The sequence below is a fragment of the Pseudorca crassidens genome, chromosome 7, assembly GCF_039906515.1.
Source record: "Pseudorca crassidens isolate mPseCra1 chromosome 7, mPseCra1.hap1, whole genome shotgun sequence".
In the NCBI taxonomy this organism is placed as follows: domain Eukaryota; kingdom Metazoa; phylum Chordata; class Mammalia; order Artiodactyla; family Delphinidae; genus Pseudorca; species Pseudorca crassidens.
Genome location: NC_090302.1, coordinates 37,312,710 through 37,339,002, shown reverse-complemented (window position 1 = coordinate 37,339,002; position 26,293 = coordinate 37,312,710). Strand labels below are relative to the sequence as shown.

The window sequence follows — 26,293 nt, the reverse complement described above, 5'->3', positions numbered from 1 at the left end:
TGGGTGGGTTGACTGAGTCCCAATGATTAGATATCCAATAGATACTAAGAGAGGCCAAATTTTGTCCTGTCACTAGAATTTCTTATGGGGCATGTACTTTCTGTCATCTGAATCCTGGGTATTTGCACCAGGAAACTACTCAAAGGCAGCCTAAGAGAGCTCAGATAACTTAAGGTTTTCAAATAGAAAAAAGTAAGCCATGAAAAAAGAAAAAAAAGGTTTGAATTCTGTTTCCTTCTCTGAAAATTCTCCCTGTATTCTGGATTTAAAGATGGGGACTTAATCCAGGAGCACCACATACTAGAGAGCCTTGTTGTTCAGTATTTCATTCTGTTTTGTTTGAGTGCCTGCTTTCTGCCTGGGGCCCATGTTTGCCCCAGATTAAATTACTTTCCCGATCCTACTCTTCCAGGTTTATTTTCTCTCATTCCCTTCCATGTCCTTTCATGTACCTGCTAAATGAGCTACAAAATGTTTTACCAAAATATATATAGCCTTTCCACCATCAGGCCTTTACTCATGCCATTGCTTTTGTCCAGATTCCAGAAGGTATTCCCCCACCCCCCATCTTCACCTATTGAAAACCCTCCAGTCTTTCAGAGTCATATCTTCCATAATGATTTCCTTGTTCACCCTAACAGGAAATGACCTGACCGTCAACTCATACAGCACTTGGTTAGTACTATTCTCATGATAGATACATCCTTGTATTTGTATCCATATTTTCTCTCTGCTATTAGACTGACTCTATATGCTGAGTCTTCTGTGTTGTTTAGCCTTCACTGATAGGTACTCAATAAATATTTGAATGAGTAAATTTTCCCAGCCTTTTAATTTCAAGGGACTTTTCAAATTTTGCCCTCAAACTAGCTCACAAGTCCGCCTTAAGCTGAGTAACCAAACCTGTACTCAGTCTGTCTTTCTCAGTGAAGCCAGAAGTTTTCTGTTCTAGGTGAAATACTACTGTGGGGTAGAGTGTAGAGCCAGTAACAGACTGTCGCTGCTACACTGAAAGTACAATTCTTTCATTCAAGGCTTTTCCTTAATTTGCCTCTTTAGTTTCTAATCAACTTTGGTGGTGCTAGGAGATTTACTTTATGAGGAAACTAGGGATGGTATAGGGGGAGAAAAGCTGGCTGTTGCCCTTGACCTACCCTTTTTCTGCTCCTGTCCTTTGTCTCACCTCACTTCCTCGTATTTCCCTTTTCCTGTCCCCTCCTACTTTTCATACTCTCTTTTCTTCTACTGCTGGCCTCTTCTTTCCACAGGCACTTTGTTTCTTTTTTTAAAAATAAATTTATTTATTTTTATTTATTTATTTTTGGCTGCGTTGGGTCTTCGTTGCTGCACGTGGGCTTTCTCTAGTTGCAGCAAGCGGGGGCTTCTTCGCTGCAGTGCGCAGGCCCCTCATTGCGGTGGCTTCTCTTGTTGTGGAGCACGGGCTCTAGGTGTGCAGGCTTCAGCAGTTGTGGCACACAGGCTCAGTAGTTGTGGCTCACAGGCTCTAGACCGTAGGCTCAGTAGTTGTGGTGCACGGGCTTAGTTGCTCCGAGGCATGTGGGATCTTCCCGGACCAGAGCTCAAACCCATGTCCGCTGCATTAGCAGGCGTATTCTCAACCACTGCACCACCAGGGAAGTCCTGACACTTTATTTCTTAGTATTTGCCCTTTATTCCTTCAGTGTGGAAATGTGTCCGCCTTTAGGAATTTTTGGAATATTCCCCCCCTTAGCTTAACAGAATAAAGCAGAGCATTATTAAGGAGTAGTAGGTCAGATGCAGTGAGAAACTAAGGGTCTATCCAGGTAGTTTCTGGCTCTGGATCCTGGGCTCCTACCTCTGGCTGAGCTACCCTCTTCTGGACTCATAAGCAGTAGGATTGTCTATCACTGCTGCTTCTTTGGAGACTAAATCTTGGTTCTCTAGATTATAAACTAATAGCATATTCTCCTACCAGAGTTTAAATACACTTTTGGCTTTGTCTCTTTTGTTGCCTCTGCCCCCTCATCTGTATGCATGAATAATCCAGCGCTGACTTCTTCACACTTACTCCTTCCATGAGTTCAGAAAGAATTAAGTCTGAATGGCATACTGGTTTTTGTCCCTTGATCCTTTCTAGTCTTCAGAACAGCAAATGCATCAAGGTCTAAAATCAGTACCTCCAAAGTCTCTCTTTCCTAATGTGTGATCAGAGTGCTTTGTAATCAGAATGCTTTGCATCCCCTATGTTTGATTGGTATTGTTCCTGACCATTTGAAGCTTAGCCTCTTTCTCATACTGATTTTTTCCCCTGGAGTTCTGATCATTCTCTTCTTTTCTCATGTTCACATGTTGCCTTAAACTCAAGTGGGAAAAGCTTGTAAGATCTTCTTACCCCTACTCCCAGCTGTAACCCCAAGTGTTGTCTGGAACCCACATGTTGTGTGTTCCCTGTCTCTTTTAGTGGGATTATCTACCAAGTTGTCTGATGTAGAAGCCAAGGGGTCATTTCCCTATTACCTTCCGTTTGTCCCCAGGTTGTATTATTTCTGTCTGGATTTTTTTCTCTAGTTCATTAACTCTTTTCTGTTTCCACTGTGTCAGTATATGTTCTTATCTCCTACTTGTAAAAGCCTAATTTATGGTCATTAGGAGGCTTCCACTGTCCACATTGCTACCAAGATTTTTTTAAAATTCCTAATATGAGGAGTCCATCATCTGCTAAAAGTATCTCCATTTTGGATGGTGAATGTTCCTTTTCCTTATTGTGAGCCTAATAGAAACTTGGCAAGAAAGAACATATGGGACCTTATTAATTATACACATATGGATATGGTATCAGAAATGACTTCTATATAAAATAAACTACAGCACACTATTAGGTTGAATTCCTTTTCCAAGCACAGTATTGCATATTTTTACTTTTGCTTGGAGCAGGATTTGTAACTGTGGTCATTTTAGCTAACATCAAGAAAAAACTGTAGCTAGTCAGGTGCTGGCCTGAAAAGCAGAAATAATTCTATGAAATTGTAGTCACTGCTGTTAGATAAACTAGGCTGCATTGTCAGTAAGACCCCATTGACAGTGCACATGTTTTCCTCTTCTTCAGCCCAGGCTTGGGATGGGAATTCTGAGCCCAGAGTGTGGGTGCTCGACAGAAATTATTAGAAAAACCCAATGTTGCAGCAAGACAGTAAGACTGCTGCTGTTCTCAGCTGCATCTAGAACTTTTAACTTGACTTCTAAGTCTTGGCTTTGACCTTCCTGATTTCTTGGACCAGCTTCCGATGGTGGACCTGCTTATTTGATTCAACCATGTGTTTTTAGAGTCTGAAAACACCATGCTAACTTTAAACAAAAATTTCTCTTTTCTAAGAGATGGAAAAACTGTTTCTCCCCCTTTTGCCCCATTTTGGTAATAGTACAGGGGCAGAATCTATTTAAGACATTTAAAAGCAGATTTTTACTAGGGTTATGATAGCTTAGAGAAGCAGAATTCCAGAGAATTCTGCATTGGGAAAATGCAACTTGGAACTCCTCTAAGAATCAGCACTAAAATTAAACCAAATGTCTTATCTCATTCGATAAGGAGAGAGACTTGTGGATATTGAGACAGTTTTTTGCATGACTTGAGGTCACTGGGCTCATGTGCAGCTCAGTTTGCTCTTGTTCTCAAGGTCCAGGCTTGTGGCTACAACAGTTAGAAGCAGAAAAAAATTCTGAAGAACTAAGTAAAGCTGGGGTGCTTTGACTGACTCTGCTTATTCCACAGCTTTTGAAGATCCTGATAGTGCCGTTGATGACCGAGATAGTGACTATCGCAGTGAGGCCAGCAATAGCATCCCACCTCTTTACCATACGACTTCCCAGCCCAATGCTTCTGTGCACCAATTCCCTGTGCCTGCGCGATTGCCACAGCAGCTGCTGCTTCAGGGCAGTTCCCGGGACTCTTGCAATGACTCTGTGCAAAGTTATGACCTCGATTATCCAGAGCGGCGGGCCCTCAGGTGGGTATTGGGAACAAAGCACTTTCTCTTCCTAGTATGCAGGTCCCAGGATGCAACTGACATCAAGGATTTGGGTACCTTAACCTGAGGTGACAGAGGAAATATAGCAGTATGGTGGATCAACCTGCAGCCATTTTATGTAGATTCTGTCTTTTTTTTTCCTCTTCCATATGTTCACATTTATGCATATCCATCAGTAAGAACTTTCTTTATGATCATCAGGTGAGGGCAGGCCCACTTGGGGTGGATGGCTGAAAAAAGCCTGCTCATCTCTCTGCCCAGCCAGTGATTTTGATACACCTTTCACCAAGATTAAAAAAAGAAAATCACAGATGTTACATGCTTGGATAATTCTTCCTACCTAAATATTTCCCTGGGAACTTCAGAAGAAAACCAACATGATCTCACTATAGCAGATTCAGTACTTTTGCTGGACTTAAAAAAAGAAAACCTTTTTATTAATTTCTTAAATACATAAAACATTTACATGTAAAAATATATTAAGGTGTGCTACGTACTATACAGCAAAGAATTTTCCACCCACACCTGTTGTCCTCCTCTACTGCATCACCTTCCTGTCTCCTAGTTCTCTTACCACCCTTGTTTCTTATTACCCTTCCGTAGACCATCATCATATATTTATGAGTATAAAAGCAAATACATACATATATGCTCCCTACTCTTCACCCAACTTTAAAAAAAATCAGACTTAAAATTTAGAGAAACAGTACAATGAACACACATATTCATGTTGCCTAGACTTGCCAGTTGTATTAACATTCTGTTACATTTACTTTATCTCATTCTCTCTAATATATGTTTATATACACACACATTTTCTTTTTTTGGCTGCATCACATAGCTTGTGGGATCTTAGTTCCCCAACCAGGGCTTGAACCTGGGCCCTCAGCAGTGAAAGCACAGAGTCCTAACCACTGGACCTCCAGGGAAGTCCCACACATACATTTTTTTTTTCTGAACCATTTGAAAGTAAGTTGCAGATACCATGTTACTTTACCAGGAGGTACTTCAGCATGTAACTCCTAAGAAAGAGGACTTTCTCTTACATAACCTTAATATTATGATCACACTCAAGAAATTTGACAATACAATGATATTATTTAACATATAGACCATATTTAAAATTTTCCAGTTGTCCCAATAATGTTCTTTATATATATTTTTTCCTTTTTGATGCAGGATCCAATTAAGGATTATGGTACATTACATGTAATTTCCCTGTTTCTGTAGTCTCCTATAACCTAACAAAATTCCCATACTTTTTTTTTTTTTCTTTTTGTCTTTTGAGGCACTAACATTTTTTGAAGAGTCCCAACCAGTTTTGAGAATGCCTCTTAATTTGGTTTGATCTGATTGTTTTTTCATGTTTAGAATCAGGTTAAACATTTTTGGCAAAAAACACTGCATAGATGTTTCCTTCACAATGCCTCAGCAGTCACATTTTACCTTGTCTCATTATTGTTGACGTTTAGTTTGATCTCTTGGTTAATCTGGTATACATACTAGATTTCTGCAATGTAAAGTTACCTTTCTTTTTGTAATTAAGGGTCTCTGGGATGATACCTGAGATTGTGTTAGTATTCTGTTTCTCACTCTTGACGATTTTTAGTGACTAAGTGACCACTTTGATGTTGTTTCTGTTTCCTAAATAAATGCTAATGGCTGTTAGATCTATAAAAGAACACATTGAGCTGACAAGCTCCGAGTCTGCAGGCCTTCTCTCCACCCCCACCTCAGTACCCAGGAAATAGGCAGTCTCTAACTTCAGTGAAAGTAAGGTTGGCTGTCTTCTGTATTCACTGACTTAAGTTGGGCGTGTAGCTTCTGATTCTGTAATCAGTATAGGGAAAGGTTTTCATTTCACTGTGATCCTCAAAACATATAGCCTTTAGATTTCACAAACGACAAATTATGATGCTTTAAATAATTTTCTCTTTGTGGTACTATAACAGGGTTTGACTTATGGTAGTCAAAGATTATTTTTATTATCTTTTATACATATATATTTTTTTAAAAGTAGTATGTTTGACTATATTCTTGGCTGTACTGCCTAAAATACAACCTTCAGCAAGTTAACAGCTTGGCGGCTTTTCAGATCCAAATTCATCAACAAATTTAGATTTCTTGAAATCCCTTGATATATTTTTATGGATTATTTAACAGTTCTAAACTTTGGCATTGTAAATATATTCTAAATATTGATGGAATATGTTCATTTTGTTTGTTTCTTTCTTTCTTAGAAAACAAAAGGATCCTAAATAGTTAATGGTAGCAAGTGAAGTATTTTAAAGTTGTTATAGGTATTCTTTTTCTAATGTGGAAAAACTTTTTGACTACATTGCTATAATACTGATGTAAGAACATGTGGATTTCCTTATCTTGTCTTTTCAGTCTGAATGGTTTTATCAAATTGATAATTTTATTAATTTTAGTTTTCTCATTGAATATGTACTAAATCTTATAATTTTTCTTCCTTTTCCCTGTTTTTCCTTTTTTTCTTGCCTTACTATTCTTCCATTTTTATCTCTTTACATCAGACAAGGCTTACAGGTTCAAAATGACAAAATTAGGATTATTTCATATTTCTCTGATGTTGACTGTGAAGAGCAAGAAGGTATATATGAGGAGATAGAGGGGAAGATGTCACAAGAAGCTCTAGAAAACAGTAACATAAACTTAAAGGACGAAGGGGTAAAAGATGTGAGAACTCTTTCAAAAACTGATAAATATTACAGCCAACAAATACAACCAAAGTATAAGAATTGGAAAAAGATACCATCTCAAAGCCAAGAGACAGAATTCTCTACTGCCTTTAATTATGACCTTAAGTTTGAAACATCTACTTTCTCTAGATATCCTCAGAAATATGATACAATAGATAGGAGAAGGAAAAAGACACCCTTATATAGTCATTTTGAAGGCAGTGAAAAAAGCCAATATGATGATAAATCAGGAACTAAGACTAACTTGAAAAGTACATATCCTAACACTGAAAATTGTAACCTTTGCCACGTTGAGAAGAAGGAACAAAATTACCCAGTTTTGCGTCCCTACAAAAATGGATTTGTGGTTAAGAGTGGCATGTGGACCACTAACTTGGAAAGTCATGATTATGATCTTTCTGGTTGTTCTAAGGACTGTGAAAAGGCATCTGGCTTAAACCAGCATGTCACTAATTTCACTCCATTAGATATTCTTGAAGATTCTGCCAGCAGTACTTCTGATGAACTTCTGGGTTCCCCCGTTTCTGATAAGCAGGAAGATTTACTGTCACCAACATGTCATCCATCCAATGTCCATCCTATTGGAGGTTTTCCAGACGAATATTATAGAGCAAATCCTGCATTCGCATCACAAAGGATGAATTGTGCTACAGACACACTTGGAAATCTGTCTGGGTGCCCCATGGAAGAGATGACCCCTTCCTCTATTGAGGAACCCAAGGAGGACTGTATTGATACAATGGATGAGCTTCAGTGTTTGGTAGAAACAGTGTCAGAATATTTAGCAGAGAAGGAAGAGGAGATTAATAGATTTGGCTCCCTTTCAAAAACTAAAGAAACACTTAAACACAATAGTACTGTTAATAATGCAGAACAGAAAATGCCAGGGGATCAAATACCATCTTTAAACATTGCCAAGAATGACAAGGACAAAGCCATCTCTTTCCCTGAGCTGAATGGAGTAAAATGTGCTGTTGGTTCTTTATTCAGTTCACTCACAGAAAAGGTGGGTTCAGGCACAAAGCATCTAACAACCTCTGTGGAAAAGCTGGTTTATTTAGTTCCAGAGAAAACAGAAACTCTTAATCAGACAGAGGCGATTAATTCGCCATCTAGACCCAGAGCCAAGTCAGTATCAGAGAAGGGTCTTTCCATACAATCTCCATCTCCATTATCTTCTCAAACAGTTGACAATAAGGACGTTGGCAAACATGACAAAACCTCTGAAAATGAGCACATGGACAGTAAAACTGGAAGTTTAAACTTTCAGGATCCAACAGAAACTATTGGAAGGGACTCTGCTTCACAGAGTCAGAGTTCAGTTATAAAGTCTGTTTGCAGCATGCTAAATCCATTAAAAATCTTTTTGGAAAAGGATGAAACCAAAAAAGATGATGACCGGAGCAAGCCAACGAGAAAGGAAAACTTTGTTGCGTGTGGTTCGGAGTCAAATCAAAGGGAAGATACCCTTGGCAATGACAGTAACATTGTCACTTTGGATAGGAGTGATAGAGAAACTCCTCACTACCAAATGCCCCTAAGTGAGGATTTGTTGTCTTCCCAAGCAGCCATTGAACATTCTAACTTAGCTCATTCTGCAAATGAGAAAGATGATGTTGCGAGTCCGTTGGAAAGAGAACCCTGTACAGATCTGTCTCTGTTACCAGATCAACGAAAAATATGTGCCAAAGATACTTTAGGACATCATTGTGAAGCTGACAGCAGAACTGCAAATAAAGAGCCATCTTCAAAGCCATTAGAGGGGGACAAAATTACTGGTGATGATGATTTCCTTGAGCCACTCAGAAAATCCTTTAGCCAGTTTTTGCTCACTTCCCCTGAGACCTATTCAAAGGAGACTTTGTCAGACTCTATGAAAATTCACCAGTTGGAGGAAGATGGATGGGAAAGGGGCCCTAAGAAAGGTGGGCATTCCTTTTCCTTTAGTGGAAAATTAGATATTCCAATTTTCAAAGTTCTTAGTCATTCTGAAAAGCAGCAGGATGTAAGAGAGAAAGGAAGCATGCTCCCTTTGTTTAAATTTTCTTTCACTGACAGCCATAAAACTGTCAATGACCAGAGTTTTCATGGCTCAGCAGTAACCACTGATGAAGAGATCCAAAGAAATTGCCATGCAAATGCCAAACTTAGTTCAATAAAATCTAGTTCAGTTCCAAATATTCATAGTAATCTAGGGAAATGTGATATAAAGACGTCTAATAAGAGTGACCAAATAAATACTCCTGAAGATGTCACACTTAATAAAATAAAGTCTTATTCGGCTCCAAATATTATTAATGATCTTGGGAAATTTGGGAGTATAGAGGAATTACACTCAAGTGACCACACAGCAATAGAGAACTGTGAAAGAGATACCTTAAACATTCCTGGAGTTGTGTCCAAAGAGCATATACCTTCAGATTCTTTAGGAGAAAGTAAGAATTTTACACAAGTGACATCCTCAACAGTACCAGACTCTTCATTAGCATTTACTTCTACCATTTCGAAACCCACCTTGGTTGATGAAATGAGTGATGACAAACTTGTAGATAAAGCTTCCAAGAAAAGAACCCAAGGAGGCCTCCTTTCTGGCCTGTTTAACAGGTTTTCTTCTCTTGAAAACTTGTCTAATCAACAAGAATTAAATGTGAAGAAAGATGACTCTCCTCACAGGAATAATACACTGAGCTTATTCTCTGGAATATTTAACTTGAAATCAAATAGCAGTATGACTGATTGTAAGCCAGATGAAACAAAGTCCATGTCTTTAGGTGACCTAAAGGGTTTGAATGGAAAAAAACATTTATCCTTGGATGAGATCCCTGTTACTTCATGTGTGACTTTTGAGAACCAGAGGAACCATGAAAAACAGGAAACTTCTGGCTTCATAAAAAGCTGCTTATCTTTACCTAAAGAAAACATACCATTATCTGATGCTTGGGTTGATAGCCATTATTGCCCTCCTACATGGAAAAACCAACGAAGTGAAAAGAATTTCCCCTCTTCTGAGAACAGTGTACTTCACTGCACTCCAACTGCTCAGCAGGACCTATTAGAGAAATCTTTGGCTAAGAGGCAGACACCACACCATGCTCTTGAGGCAAAACTACATGAAAATTCTAACAAGTTAAATTCACCTGTGCTAAATACTAACATTCTTAGTCAATCAAACCACTATCAGGCTTTTGAAGAGATGAACAATCCTTTCTCTTATGAATGGGATTCTGATATAAAAGATTTCTCTAAAAATTCCAGAAAACTTCAGCCAGTTTATTATATGTTGAATCAAAATACATTTCCATCAGCCGATGTTTTCTTGTGGCCTGACTCAGAAAATCCAGCAATAAATTTTTGCCAAAAAGATCAAAATGCAAATATCTTGGAGTGGAGAACAAATCTAAACAGTGTCGTTTGGTGTGACTTACTACATGAATCATTCAACCAGTTAGCATTTAATGAAGATTACTTATTGAGAGGTGATATGTGGGCAGCTAACTCATTATATGGAAATTCTGGTTATCTTCCAATTAATGAGACTAAGAAGGCACTAGAAGAATTGCCCATTGACTTAAGTTGTTCTTCAGGTTATGAGAAGAGTACATGCCCCGTAGCTGATCTAGACTCATTAAGAATGGATGAAAACTTTGTTTATTCAAGTGTTTGTTATGAATACCAGGAATGGTTGTCATGTCTTGAAAATGGAGTGTGGTGGCCATCGGAGGATGGAGATTATGGATATTTTATGTTCCACGATGGTCAATATATCTATTCTTTCCTTACTGATTCTACTGGGCAGTATGCATATTTATTTATACCTGATTGTTCTTATGAAGAGTATTTGAGTTGTGACTTACAGACAAATGATCTATCAAATATTACATTAGATGATAGCACTATTCCTGCTTACAGTTTTAAAGTACTTGACAGGGAAGATGAATTACTGTGGTATGTTGAAGAGGAACCAATTGATGACCCTCTTGATTTATCTGTAGTTTTGCCAAGAAGTGAGGGACCAATGTATCTAAATTTAGGAATGTTTTCACAAGTACTTGAAAAGTCAAGTTATGGCCAAAGGGATCAACCATTAGATTTTTCAGGCTATACTCCTCAAAAGTCAAAGGGAGATTTTGTATCTTTTAAAGAAAGCCTGGGTGGTTCTGAAGACTCTGAGTGTACATTGGATCTCAGAAATCAGCCCCGAACGATTGGTAATCATGTCTTAAATAAAAATCAAATGATAAAGGGAGATAAGAATCAGACTCTAGCGAAGGATTCGTCAGTTAACCTTTCCAGTTTCCAGTGGATCCAGTCTTCTTCTGAAGAAGCTGCCTCTTTGGTTCATCCTGAAAATAAGACTAACATCCCACAGCAAACAGAAGAGATGTCATCATTGAACAAAGTGACTTCGTTATTTTCTGCTTTGGGTGCTTCAACTGGAAGTACTTTGAATTTTGATAAGAATGAATCCTTAGAGTCTTCAGCCATGCAGAAAATAGATCAGCAGTCAAACTTAGCAGAGATCACAAATGATGGTCTTCAGTCATTAATCTTGAGTAAGCAACTAGAGAGTAACTCCCAAAATGAGGAAGAAAGTCTTCTCAAGAAGGATTCAGAGAGACAAATGGTATCCAATGTTCAGCGACCAGAATTTACTAAAAATATGAAGAAAGAATTCCCTTTAAATAAAAGCGTTCATGTGAAAAAACAAAATTTGTTAAAATCTGTTTTCCAGGTAAACCAAACAACTTCTCAGGCTCAATCAGATATAGAAGATGACAAGATGATTACAGCTGATCCTGTTTCAATTCCTCTTATATCACAGTTTAGTAGGGATGAATGCAAGAATTGTGAGCCTCCTCAGGACCAGTCTTCCAAAGAGTCTGAGACAACATTATTTAAAAGTGCACTGAAACTCTTTGGTCGGGGAGAAGACTCTTCAGTAAGTGCAGTAGCAAACGAGAAACAGGAATCTCGATTTTTGAACTTCTTTAAAACCCAGGTGAATAAAGAAGGATCACCAAATTTAGAAAAGAATGGTGATAAAAATAGAAAGATATCATCTCAGGAAAAGAATGAATCTCCTGGTGTTTCAAGTGTTTTTGGTTCCCTTGGGGATTTCTTTAAAACCAATGTATCTCCTAAACAGACAACTGAAAATATGTCTGTTTCTTCAATGACTAATAAGGATGAGGTCAAGTCAAGTCCTAATCCTGCACATCTAACTAAACAGGATGTTGGGAACTTTCCTGCTGCACCAGTTTCCTCTAAAGGGAAGGTTCGAGTTAGAAATCTGAACAAGCAGACTACTATTGATGACAGTGAGCTAAAGGAACCATCAGTTAGGGAGATCCAGGGTGATCATTTGACTGACGAAGAGGCACCCTCCAGAGACCACCAACTCTACCAGTCACCAAATTCATCTTTCTCAACAGGTTGTCTCAAAGAATCCTCCAGAGATTCTTCAGTAGAGACTAGTGGTGTGTCTACAGTGACAGAAGTTCCAAGAAGTGATAAAATATCATTAGATATTCTGAGCAGAAGAAATTCAAATGAACAAGATCATTTTTCTGACAAAGACCAGAGTTTTTCAACTGCCACAACATCTCCATCACAACCAGAATTACCAACCAGAAAGAGTATATTTTCTTTCCTGACTGGATCCGAAAAATCTGAGAACAGAGCCTTTACTACTCTACCAAGAACCACATCTCAAGGAGAAGGGCTATTCACACTTCCTTCCTTTTTTTCCACTGCTAACTCAGGCAGCAAGAAGAATACCTCTCTTAATAGCTCTTTCAGTTTCTTCAACTTGTCCTTTTTGGATGAAAAGCAGCAGACTCCTGGGGAAAAACACAGCCTTTCAGCTGTTGCTCCAGTGACTTCCCAGCCCTGTAAGAAGCCAAGTGTTTTTGTAGACATGAGTAATACAATGACTAGAGAAGATTCTAATGACATTAGAGGTAGCATAGTCCCGGAGGTAGTTCATGAACAGCAAATGGCTCCTTGTGTTTCCATTAGCAACATCACTAAGGTTACCTCCCTTGCAGATGAGCTCAATGTAGAAAACGACTATCCAGGAAAACTAGGTTCCAGTAATGGACCAGGGACATCTTTAAAAGATTTCCAGGTAAGTCAGTCACGAAAAGACATTGTTCCTCATTCACCACAATTGCAGGCACAGTCTGAAACACTGCTCATTGGTCCAGAGACCCTTGAGGTATCTCCCCATGAAGAAGAGGCTTTCATACAGGAAGCCTTTCTGAGTGACTCACCAGCCAGCTCTTTTTCACATGATAGCCATTTGGTTGAAAAGCTCAACCATTTTGACGCATGTACTACATACCACCAAAGTGAAAGATTTACTAGTGACCCACTGAACTTGCCCTTAGAAAAGGCCCCCGATGAGATCTTAACACAGATCCTGGAGCCAGCTTCTTCCCCTGTGGAGCCAGGATGTACAGGGCACCTCCAGAGTCAAGATGCAGATAAAGTGGAAGACAAATCAATGTTGGAATCTTCAGTAGAAATGCTTTCAGGGTTTGTGACCAAAGTGAAATCTTTCTCTGGGTCCTTAATTGAACCTCCTAAAACTTTCTCTGGGCTTTTCTCTTCTCCTAAACCTCCAAAGAAAAACTCCTTTTTCTCTTTTCCTTCTGGTGCATCATCTCAGCCTCTCACAGGTGAGTTATTTGGACTTTTTAAAAGTCCCAAACCAGAGACATACAAACAAGAATCATCTATTCCAGCTACTGCATTGCTTCAAAATGGTGGTTCCAGACATACTGAAGAATCAGTACCTCCCGAAAATTTGTGGAAAGAAGCTACCTTTGGAGCACTCAATTCAGAAGCTATAGTCAGTGACTGTAGAATGACTGTGGTTAGTGCAAAGTCAGACTCGGAGACCTTGACGGATGATCCTAACCTAACAACTGAAATGGAAAACAATAATATTCCTGACAATATTCCAGAACCCCAACGTTCTGAAACAATTGAGGCTGCATCTTCTGTCTCAGGGGACGATACTGGGCAAGGAGTATTGTCTCTGAGTGATGAAGGAGACATGGGGATGTTGCAGGGTACAGACACAGAGGCATCATTGGAAGCAGAGCATATCTCATTGCCAGCACAGTTGCATCCAGAACCTACCTGGATTGCCAAAGAGCTTCCTCCTCCAATTCACCTACCTCTTCCTCTTGAGCCAGAGCCAGATATGCAATCTGCCTCCACAAACCAAGACTTCTTAGAACTACAGGCAACCAATTCACTAGAAACCAATACTACAGTGTTCAGTGAGGCAAGTGTTGGCCAGAGTGCCACACTGGAAACCCAAGGGTACCTTTCTCACTGTCCGTTGGAGGAACCTGTGCTTTGTGCCAAAGAAAACTATGGGATACTTGATGCCCAGAAAGGTCCACCCGCAGTCCCCAAGGAAACGGAGCAGCCAAGTCCTCATTTTGAAATCCCAAACATGATCAATTGGCCAAAACTCCATTTCCCATCCTCTGCTACTGACTATCGGAAACCACTGAGCTCTTTCTTTTCCTCGCCTTCCTCCTCTGGCAATAGGGCAGCAGAGACTGGTTTAATGTCCAGTTTTAAGAAGTTGTCAACTCTATTTGAGGGAGGTAATGAGGGGAAAGGGAGTAGTGCAGTGGCAAGTGATTCAAAACTAAGGTTTGCAAAGAAGCTGGATCTTTCATTCCTGTGGCCGAAACAGAACAAATGGGACCCTGAACAAATGCCTGCAGAATCCTCCTCTCCAGTTTTGGTTATCAGCAGTGATCAGGACCTTAAATTCAGTGAGGCTGACAAAACTTTGGAGTCTTCTCAAGTGTCTGGGGCCAGTGCTGAGCCAGCTAAGGTTTTGACTCAGCCCTCTGGGACCTCTGGGCAGCTGGAGACCAGGCCAAGTATATGTGCTCATGAGCTTTCAGGGCCTGGAGAAGTGGAAAACCATCAGGAAATCCCAGCATCTGGAGAACACGGGGGTACCAAATATAACCTCTCTGACCCCACCTGTCCTTCAGAGAGTCATGAGGAAGAACACTGCACTGTCTCTGAGCTACTTCACCAGCCAGAAACACATGAAGAGGAGACAGCGCCTGCTAGCATTGACTCTGATTCAAATGTACAGCAGCCAGTTGTTCTACATGACATCAAGGAACCAAAGACCAGCAAAAGGCCTGTTCTCAACTAAAGCATCATAAATGATTTTAAAGAATTGACCATTTATGATGCAGTGACTTAGTGGTAGCTTAATCATAGCCTGCTTTTTATCCTTCCTGTGTCTTTCCCAGCGCCTGAGCTTCATGTTAATTAGGGGTTAAGTAAGAAGAAATAATAGGTGGATATTGTCATCTTCTCTCTGCCAAATGTAATTCATTTATTGGAACAAGGAGCTTCCTGCTTAAAGGGAAGACTAGGTCATGAGATTTACTCACTCTGGTTTGCTCTGCCTTGAATAATGCAGAATGGAGAAGGGAGGGCAAGAAGAGGCAGCAAGTCACTGAGTGGCATATATTAATTACAACCACATGATAGGCTAGAATGCTTCCTTGGGCCTTTGGCACTTACATCTGTAATAGCTAGGAGAGACCTACTTTGCTTTGCTTTTCCAAGTCTTCTAAGATGCTTTCTCCAGTGGCAATGAGGGTATTAAGTAAAATACAAAATGCAAAGGATGGCTTGGAATAATCTATACTATATATATTCCGTATGGATTTGCACAGCTTCTTCCAGTCTCTGCATTTTACTACCCATGAGACTGGTGTCTGATAAGTGCTTTCAGTACAGTCTCACAGGAGCTCAGGGCTATCGTTTGCTGTAGTTATTCAGTCTGGATCATTGTGCAGGGTCCACCTGCAAAGGATACTATTATTTCCCCTAAGAAGAAGCACCATACAGGGCATTTTAAGAATGCTGCCTTGAACGCTGGCCCAAACCAGTCCAAAGAGGCTGGTCAAGTACTTTGGAGGTTATGTGAGTATGTGCGCACGCATGTTCATGTGTATATGTGTGCTGGGAACTACTCAGAACAGTGGCTTGGTACCTATCCTGCATGGGATGAAGAATCAGAAATCAGCCTGGAAATACCAGATAATTGGGAGGAATCATAGGGAAAATATCACTGGAAAACAATAATGATTTATCTTCATTTGGCCAAGAGTAAGCATAAGCCCTTTAGTTAAAGCTTGACTCTTTGGCAAGGAAATTCCTTGTCCTTTTGCACGGAAGCTTTCCAGCAGAATACCAGAAGTAAAACAAAGGGCCTCTGACTTGGGATGGAACTATCCAAATGGGCTAGGATAGATCTTATATTGATAGATCATCCCCAAGTCCCTCCATTTTGAATAGGACTGAATCCCCCAAATTCAGTATACGGCTTAAGGGAGTAACTTTGAATAGTATTCTTTCTGGTCACGATTCACTGCCACATTTGCTATAGCTGCTGCCTCTTATACCAGGGGAACAAATTTCCTTTCCGGGTATGGGAATTCAGGTGGTTGAGAGAGGGTTAGGCTGGCCTCTCTTCAGGTACAGAAATGCATTAATATGGCCCTGACTCAAATCTTGGAGTTGGACTGTGTCCACTTTGCCCGAAACTGAGCCATGTCCTGAGAGCAACTCAGTTATAGGTGGGCAGGTTCATCTCTGGGACATTCGCTGTGCTGCCAGGGATACCACTGTAACATCCATGTTGATGAGACCATTCCCCTGAGGAATTTCTTGGGCCTAGCCTCCATTTCCCAGTGGCTTCCATTACCTCATACAGATGGCTGAGAGATAATTGAAGGAACATGTTCACTCTCCTTTGCTCATTCTGAGGAACACACATTTACATTTACAATTGGAGAGGAAGAAAAGGGGATCTCAATTTAATAGGTAGTAGAAAAAGGGAGTAGAGTTCATCCATCCATTTTATTCTGTGGAAATTAGAAAACTTTAATCACAGCCACTGGACAAGTTTTTTAAGAAGTCCGAGTAGAGAATTTTAGGCATAAACAGGCTATTTTAATAATTCTTAATCCTACTTACAGAATAGCATGTTAAGATAAAGAATTCTTCAAAGTCAACTGCAGGGTTGAGGTTAAGTGCTATTGGAGAACCCAGCATGTTGTGTTATTTTTCCTGTTGTGATTTTGCTGAACAGAGACTAGTTCTTCTAGATTGTGAACTTTGGTCCTCTCTTCCCAGAAACCTCCTGTTTGTGATCCTTGCCACTGATAGAATCATTATTTCCTGGATTTATCCATTACTTTGTTCTGATCCTTAGTTTGTATGTATTTACTGATGTGTCTTCCTCTCATTCTCACAGCCCCACCAGCAGTAGTAGGTATGGCTCCTCCTGTAACGTGAGTCAAGGAAGCTCTCAGCTGAGTGAACTAGACCAGTGTCACGAACAAGATGATGACCGCCGGGAGAGGGACTTGATTCATTCCTGCCACAGCTCTGGCAGCTTCTCCAGAGACAGCCAAGTAGGTTTTGGAGAACAAGAGAAAGCCTTGGAGGTGGCACGTGAAGAGGAGAAGGGAGGAGCATGTGAACCCAAGGAGACGAAAGAAGATGCTACAACCCCGCCACCCCCAGATCTGGTGCTACACAGAGACCACATCCTAGGCCCCCAGGAGAGGTAGGTGATGGCTACCTTGAGGAGCTCACATGGTTTCCTCAGTACCTGCCCTATGGTATTGTTGAACAGAATGCAGTTGCTTTTTGTTTGTTTCCCTGCAGCTGGGTGTGGTTGTGATCAGGATACTGAGGCTTAGCTCTGCACTGCTTCCTTTGCTTTTTGGTGTAATTTCCAATGTATTTTGAGGATCTCTGAAGAACATTTTAACTGCAGTGTACCAGGCCTTCTAGAGTCTGCAGTTCTTGGCTCACTAGTTGACCCCACATATGACAGCCTTTGAGTCTGGAACTGACCTGAGCCTTGCAGGTCATTTCATTCAGAGGAGCTGCTTTGAATGAAATAGGCTTCCCACCCGATTAATGTTTAAATTTCTTTTGTGAGCATTATTTTTTTCTTTTGTTTTGTTTTTTCCCTGGCTGACAAAACTGGGAAAGAGTTAAAGAATTGGTCTAGAAGCCAGATCTAACCCACCCGTCTGTCTCCCTGGGGCCTAGCAGTATGTCTGGCAGTTGGTACCCATAAGGAGAAAAATTTTAAACTTGTCCTTTTAACAGTCACATAATGAGGCTTAGTACAGAGTTTGAGTATTGTTCTTATTGAGCTAAATTGGTCAGTGAGCTGCTGATAGGTTGGGGCAGAGCAGGGTTTCTCATTCTTAGCACTGTTGACATTTTTAGGCAGATAATGCTTTGTTACGGGGAGCTGTTGTATGCATTGTAGGATTTTAGTAGCATCCTTAGCCTCTGCACACTAGATGCCTGGAGCAACTCTCAGTGTGACAACCAAAAATGTCTCCAGATATTGTCAGATTTCTCCTGAGGGGCAAAACTGTCCCTAGTTGAAAACCACTGGGGTAGAGTGATAAGGGCTAGGTGTGACTTAAATTCTCAAATTTCAAGGTCACGGGAAGATCAGAGCAGTGAATGCTGATTATGCGGTAAAAGTTAGAGAATGGTTGATGCCTCTACTCCACCACTTGAAGGTAGAAACTTATTTTCTGTTTGTTTTCCTGATTTTTAATCATTTCTGGTGGCTCATCTAGTAGACAAGACATCAGGGAGACTGAGTTCTGGACCAGCTTTTTTAGTGGATTGACGACCCACTGAAAGATAGCTCTTTGTCGACCTTGGACTTTAAAGATACTGTTGTCTGGGTAGAGTTTTTGGTCGAGCAGCAGAAGGTGCCTGGCCTTCTCTAATGGCTCTGTCCTCCCAGATCCTAGCTGTGCAAGTGACGTCCAGGCCCGTTTCAGAAGTGCCCACAAGTGTTTTAAAACAATTGAACCAGTTAGGTGGCATCAGAGCCTAGCATATATTTTATGTGTCTAGATGGTGGGTCCTTTTTTACTGCCTTGTCAGTAGACCCCAGTGAGAGAGAGGAGAAGCATCATCACCAAGAATTAACCACTGTTCCACAGTTAAGATGATGATGACTTGTTCAAATACAGGGTATTGTTTCTGCCTCAAAGCTACTTTGTTATATTTATTGTTCCTTTTGCTGAGGGTGGTCCTGAGGCAGCTCAAGGAACAAGATCACAGCAGGACAAGGGCTCTGCCTTTTTACTTAGCACTTTGATGTAGTCTAGGAATTGGAAAGCCTTCCAAAATGCTTAGTGGAGCAGGAATGCTTTGCAGGAACAAAATTCTGCCCTAAGGATGCTATGTAGAACTCTCAAGGGAGACTGGTGGTCTTGAGAGGTAGGGGGAGAGGGTTACTCTACACCTCTCTGCATGGTTTCTATGTTAGTCATTGACTTAGGGCCCTTGCCAATGCTTCTGGTATCCTGATCCCTGACTGTCCCAATGAGCTGCCTCATCAGGTGAGTGGAAAAGTGGGAAGAAAGAGAGGGAACAGATGAAAAGCTAAAAGGACTTGTCATTTTAGGAATTTTTTTCACATTGGATATTCAGGACTATGCTGTTTTAGTGGCTTGAATCACTAGATAAGTATAGGCATGAATACAACAAACCTTTTAATTTTAGGTATTTGGCAGTTTTGCCTTGAGCACTGTCATCTTGTGGCCTGGGCTGATTTTTAAGGAACATTCTTTTCTCTGTTACAAGTGTTCCCGAGGAGAGTGCATCTTCGCCATTTACCCAAGCCAGAGCGCACTGGATCCGAGCAGTTACCAAGGTTCGACTCCAGCTGCAGGAGGTAGGAAATCTGTTGTTCTGGTTCTAGTTGGGACAGTTTTTCCTTTGAAATTGGGAGACATATGGTGCTGAAGAAGCAGTCAATGATTAGTCATCTTACAGTGTGCTTCTGGGAATGCATGACAAGTAAGCTAGAGCCTTAAGAGATGGGCAGGTAGCCATTGGCTTCCCTCTATGCTGATTAATGGAAATCAAGTAGACCTAGTGGGTTAAGAGCCTGAAAGTAAAATTAAATGCTATTTTCAGTACCATTATCACCTGTGAGGCCATTTTATTTTGAGTTTAGGATAGAAGACTATTTCAGGGCCTCTTAGGATTAGTTGTTGTTTCCCTTGGCGAGCCAGTTCAAGTACCACTGGCTGACCTCTACAGGGCCAGAAATTTTACTCAGAAATTTAGTGTTCAGAAGTTTCTACGGGCTTCCCTAATTTAAGGCCCCAAACATCAACACATTAATATCTAAAACAGTGTAAAAAAGTAAAAATAGAAATAGTTTTCATTTGCAGCATTGCAAGTTTGAAGTGTCCTTATCTGTGTGTCAGTAGTCACTTTTCAGGCAGAAAGGAGGTTTTTATTTTATTTATTTATTTATTTTAACATCTTTATTGGAGGATAATTGCTTTACAATGTTGTGTTAGTGAAAGGAGATTTTTAAATGATGACAGGTGGCTGTCCGTAGTATAATACCTGGCAGATACTAAAAATGCAAGCATGTTCACATGTGTAAACACACTTAAAAAGTAATTTATTTTGAAATAATTTCAAACTTAGAAAAAAGTTGCCAAAATAATAAAGAACTCCCATATCCTCCTCACCAAGATGCCTCCGTTGTTGACATTTTACAACATTTTTGCTTCATTGCCCTCCATCCGTTATGATTAATCTTTTTTCTGAACCATTTGAGAGGAGGTTGGAGGCATGATGTTCTCCTGTTTGTATTTTCCAAGAACAAGGCTACTCTCCAGTATAACCACAATATAACTATCCAAATCAAGAAATCAACAATGACAATACTTTCATCAAGTCCCCATGCAAATTTTGCCAACTGTCTCAACAATGTCTCTTTTCTGGTTCAGGATACAATCCAGGCTGACATGTTGCATTTAGCAGTCATGTCTCTTAATCTCCCTTAATCTGGAACAGTTCCTCAGTCTTTCGCATCTTCAATAGATAGTACAGGCCTTTCATTTCGTAACGTATTCTTCATTTTGGGTCCATCCAGTGTTTCCTCATGTCCAGACTCAGGCCATACTTTCTTGGCAGGGATTACACAAAAATGATGTTGAACTCATTTTAGTGAACTGCATCGGAAAGTACATGTTGTCAACCTGTCCTACCCCCTGTAATGTTAACTTTAATCACCTAGTTAAGGAACTTCCCTGGCAGTCCAGTGGTTAAGACTTCGTGCTCCCAATGCAGGGGGCACTGATTTGATCCCTGGTCGGGGAACTAAGATCCTGCATGCCACATGGCATAGCCAAAAAAAAAATCACCTAGTTATGTTTGTATCAGCCAGGTTTCTCTACTGTTGCGACACCATTTTTCCTTTTGTAATTGGTAAGTGTTCTGTGGTACAATACTCTGAGACCATGCCAGTGTCTTGTTCCTCATCAAACCTCCATGTACAGGCTAAGTATCCATGTATGACTCCTGTCTGAATCTACCACCAATAACGGTGGTTGCCAAATGGTATCTTTCTATTTCCATTATCCTTTCTACATTCATTAGTTGGCATACTACTATAAGGAAGAGATTTCCCATCAATTTTTTATTTCTAATTTTTCAGCATAAGGGTCTTATAATTCTTATAATAAATGAAAGTAAAATAACTTCATGTAGAAGAAAAGTTCTGAATGAGAAAAACAAGAATATATTGGAGCAGTTTGTTATGACTTTTTAAGAGGCAGCTCAGAGTCTCTCAAAAAGAATAGCTAAAAACAGTTGCCAAAGCTTGGGATCATTTAGAGAAAAGCATGGTTTATTTAAGAGTAACCAAAAACCATTGCAACTTAATTGAATACCAGAACAACAGCAAATATATTCTTAACACAGGTCATGTAACTGGAAGTTGATTAGATGTGCCCAAGAGGAGGAAGATAAGCCAGTTTAAAGACGGATCTGATAGCACTTTAAGATAGAGGCAGAAGCATACCATTTATACTTAAGATGAGATTTGCTGACAGATTGATTGAGGTTGCGAGACAGTAAGAAGTTAAGTATGGCACCAAGAATTTTCTTTTTTCTGAGTAATTGGAAGTTCCACCTATCTGCCCTAAGATAATTTTTGTTAGTTTCTTATTATTATAGAATTTCCTTATAGGTGTAAGTAAATATGAATGTATTTTCTAATCCCCCCCTTTTTTTTAGAAACAAAAAGATGGCATACTATACACACTGGGAACATCTTGCTTTTTCACTTGGAGATTCTTCCATATTAGCTCTAAGAGAATGTTTTTCTTTTTAAACAGGTGCATAATATTTCACTGTATGAATGTACTGCAAGTATTTAACTAGTCTTCTGTTGATGTTCATTTGGTTGTTTCTGGTCATTTGCTGTAATAAACCATGTTGCAAATGATTACCTTTTATGTATGTCATTTTGCTGTGTGCAAGTATATCTGAGGGGATATGCATTTGTAATTTTAGTAAATACTGCTCACCATTTATCAGTGGCTTAAAACAACAAAGGTTTATTTTGCTCATGCTGCTTATCATCCTGTATGTTGAAGAGTTCTGCTTTAAGTTATCTTCTCTGCAACCCAGGCTAAGGGATCAGCCAGATTCTAGAACATTGCCAATGTTGGTGGTAGAGGGAAAGAAAAAATAACAAATGAGAGAGAACATAGGAGATTGCATTCTCACTCTTAAAACTTCTGCCCCAAAGACACAGTATGTCACTTTTGCTCACATTTCCCTGGCTAAAGCAAATTACATAACCATGTCTAACTTCAAGCAAATGGTACAGTATACCTTGAAATAGATAGGGAAGGATATTTGTGAAAAGCGTTAATGATTATTCTAAAGGGTATCTGCCTTCCACCAACATATACTCTTTTTTTTTTTTAAACATCTTTATTGGAGTATAATTGCTTTACAATGTTGTGTTAGTTTCTGCTGTATAACAAGGTGAATCAGTTAGCATTCAAAGTGAATATGTTAGCATTCGGTATTTGTTTTTCTCTTTCTGACTTACTTCACTCTGTATGACAGACTCTAGATCCATCCAGCTCACTACAAATAACTCAATTTCATTTCTTTTTATGGCTGAGTAATATTGCATTATATATATGTGCCACATCTTCTTTATCCATTCATTGTTGACGGACACTTAGGTTGCTTCCATGTCCTGGCTATTGTAAATAGAGCTGCAATGAACATTGGGATGCATGACTCTTTTGAACATGGTTTTCTCAGGGTATATGCCCAGTAGTGGGATTGCTGGGTCATATGGTAGTTCTATTTTTAGTTTTTTAAGGAACCTCCGTATACTATTCTCCATAGTGGCTGTATCAATTTACATTCCCACCAACAGTGCAAGAGGGTTCCCTTTTCTCCACACCCTCTCCAGCATTTATTGTTTGTAGATTTTTGATGATGGCCATTCTGACTGGTGTGAGGTGATACCTCATTGTAGTTTTGATTTGCATTTCTCTAATGATTAGTGATGTTGAGAATCCTTTCATGTGTTTGTTGGCAACCTGTATATCTTCTTTGAAGAAATATCTATTTAGGTCTTCTGCCCATTTTTGGATCGGGTTGTTTGTGTTTTTGATATTGAGCTGCATGAGCTGCTTGTATATTTTGGAGATTAATCCTTTGTCAGTTGCTTCATTTGCAAATATTTTCTCCCATTCTGAGGGTTGTCTTTTTGTCTTGTTTATGGTTTCCTTTGCTGTGCAAAAGCTTTTAAGTTTCATTAGGTCCCATTTGTTTATTTTTGTTTTTATTTCCATTTCTCTAGGAAGTGGGTCAAAAAGGATCTTGCTGTGATTTATGTCATAGAGTGTTCTGCCTTTGTTTTCCTCTAAGAGTTTTATAGTGTCTGGCCTTACATTTAGGTCTTTAATCCATTTTGAGTTTATTTTTGTGTATGGTGTTAGGAACTGTTCTAATTTCATTCTTTTACATGTAGCTGTCCAGTTTTCCGAGCACCACTTTTTGAAGAGGCTGTCTTTTCTCCATTGTATACTCTTGCCTCCTTTATCAAAGATAAGGTGGCCATATGTGTGTGGGTTTATCTCTGGGCTTTCTATCCTGTTCCATTAATCTATATTTCTGTTTTTGTGCCAGTACCATCACCAACGTATACTCTTACTAGTAACATCATGAGGGTACTTTTTTCTTCCCGGACGCACCAATAGAGTGACTTGTTAAGCTTTTGGATTTTTTGCTAGTCTTCTAGGCAATGGTTTCTCAGTAGAGTTTAAATTTGCATATCTTATTATTGGTAAAGTTAAGCATGTTTCATATAAGTAAAGGCTATTACTTTTCTGTGAACAGTCTATTTATATTCTTTGCCCATTTTTCTATTGAGCTTTTGATTCCTAGGAGCTTTTTACTGTTTTAGGGAAATTAATTCTTGCCTGTGGTGTGAGTTGCTAATATTTTTTTCTCAGTGTACCATTATAATAAAGTTTTTTGACCTTAATAAGCCAGATTTTCCTAATCCAGAAAATGGGGAGAAAATAGTACCTTTCTCTTAGGATTGTAAATTATCTAGTAGAACTGTGATTTAAAAAGAGGAAAGTAAAATATATATATATATATATATACACTTCAATTATTGCACAGTGTCTTCATGATATAATAAAATCTTTTGATCTAGCTCAGTGTGACTCACATTGTTGTCCATGGACAAGCCCAGTCCAGGAACTGTTTGGTTCTAGTCTTTGATGAAATAAGTGCTGAAGTTGAAAGGGAGCATTTAGAGGCAATTTGGATTGCCATGACATCAAGCACATGATCACTGGCCTTGTCTCATTGAATGGGGTATAGACCAAAAATATCAGTCCATGACATATTAGTAATAAAAAACCAGATCCTTCCCAAAAAGAATTTGGAAGGCACTGATACAGACCCTATATGCCTTTCCAGTTTTACTTCTTTCTGCTACTCTGTTTAGTCAACACTTCCAACATGTAAAATTTTTTGTTCAAAGCACTCGCTGTTTCCATGCATAGAATATACTCTTTTTCCTTCTCCACATGGCTAACTTTTCATTCACATCTTTTAAATCCAGTCAGGTGTCAGTTTTTTGGGTAAAGCTTCCAGACTCTGTGCATACAGTAGTCCCTCGCTGTATCCATGGTTTCGCTTTGTGCAGTTTCGGTTACCTGTAGTCAACCCCCGTCCAAAAATATTAAATGGAAAGTTCCAGAAATAAACAATTCTTTTTTAAAAAAAAATTTATTTATTTAGGCTGCACTGGGTCTTAGTTGTGGCACACGGGGTCTTAGTTGCAGCATTCGGACTTCTTAGTTGCAGCATGGGGGATCCAGTTCCCCAATCAGGGATTGAACCTGGGCCTCCTGCATTGGGAGCATGGAGTCTTACCCCACTGGACCACCAGGGAAGTCCCCAGAAATAAACAGTTCTTAAGTTTTAAGTTGAATGCAGCTCTGAGTAGTGTGATAAAATCTTGTGCTGTCCTACTCCATGTCACCCTGGATGTGAATCATCCCTTTGTCTAGCCCATTAAACACTTATTAGCCATCTCAGTTCTCAGATCGACTCTCACAAGATGGCAGTGCTTATGATCAAGTAACCCTTATTTTACTTAATAATGGCCCCAAAGTGCAAGAGTGATGATGCTGGCAATTCATTTTGGTTTTTTACCTTTCCTCTTTTTTTTTTTTAAATTTTTTCACTGGAGTATAGTTGACTTACAATGTTGTGTTAGTTTCTGCTGAACAGCAAAGTGAATCAGCCATACATACACATATATGCACTCTCCTCTAGACTCCATTCCCATATAGGTCATTACAGAGCACCGAATAGAGTTCCCTGTGCTATACAGTAGGTTCTTACTAGTTATCTTTTATGTATAGTAGTGTGTATATGTCTGGCAATTCATATATATGAAAGAGAAGCTGTAAAGTGCTTCCTTTAAGTGAAATGGTGAAAGTTATTGATTTAATAAGGAAAGAAAAAAATCACATGCTGAAGTTGCTAAGATCTATAGTAAGGATGAATCTTCTATCCATGAAATTGCAAAAAAGGAAAAAGAAATTCATGCTAATTTTGCTGTCATACCTCAAACTGAAAGAGTTATGGCCACAGTGTGTGATAAGTGCTTAGTTAAAATGGAAAAAGCGTTAAGTTTTTACAATAAGGTATTTTGTGTGAGAGAGAGAGACCACATTCACATAGCTTTTATTACAGTATACAATTGACCCTTGAAGAAAATGGGTTTGAACTTCACGGGTCCACTTATATGTGGGTTTTTAAAAATAAACACTACAGTCCTATGCAATCTCTGGTTGGTTGAATCTGCAGATGCAGAACCTTGAATACTGAAGGCCAACTATGGGACCTGAGCATCCCTGGATTTTGGTATTTGTGGTGGGTCCTAGAACCAATCCTCTGTGGATACTGAGGGACAACTCTAGTGTTACAATTGTTCTATCTTATTAATTATTGTTGTTAATCTCTAACTCTGCATAATTTATAAGCTAAACTTTATACATAAACTTTATATGTATATATATATACAGGAATCCACTGGGGGTCTTGGAACACAGTCCCAGGATAAGGGGAGACACTGTACTTTTGCTAAATTGG

At 39.5% G+C, this 26,293-nt stretch overlaps 1 protein-coding gene across 6 annotated transcripts in view; it reads left to right on the top strand.

Annotated features, from left to right (window-relative positions):
- UNC13B (unc-13 homolog B) overlaps positions 1-26,293 on the top strand; it is a 222,275-nt gene that overhangs the window by 111,275 nt on the left and 84,707 nt on the right. For 3 of the 6 annotated variants that reach the window (XM_067744047.1, XM_067744046.1, XM_067744045.1), the window contains exons 8-10: positions 3,752-3,986; positions 17,046-17,360; positions 19,424-19,514. In XM_067744047.1, coding sequence (XP_067600148.1) covers positions 3,752-3,986; positions 17,046-17,360; positions 19,424-19,514 — 641 coding nt within the window. Of the gene's footprint in view, positions 1-3,751; positions 3,987-6,859; positions 14,912-17,045; positions 17,361-19,423; positions 19,515-26,293 lie in introns of those variants that run through there. The other 3 variants (XM_067744051.1, XM_067744050.1, XM_067744042.1) reach the window with 3 other exon arrangements.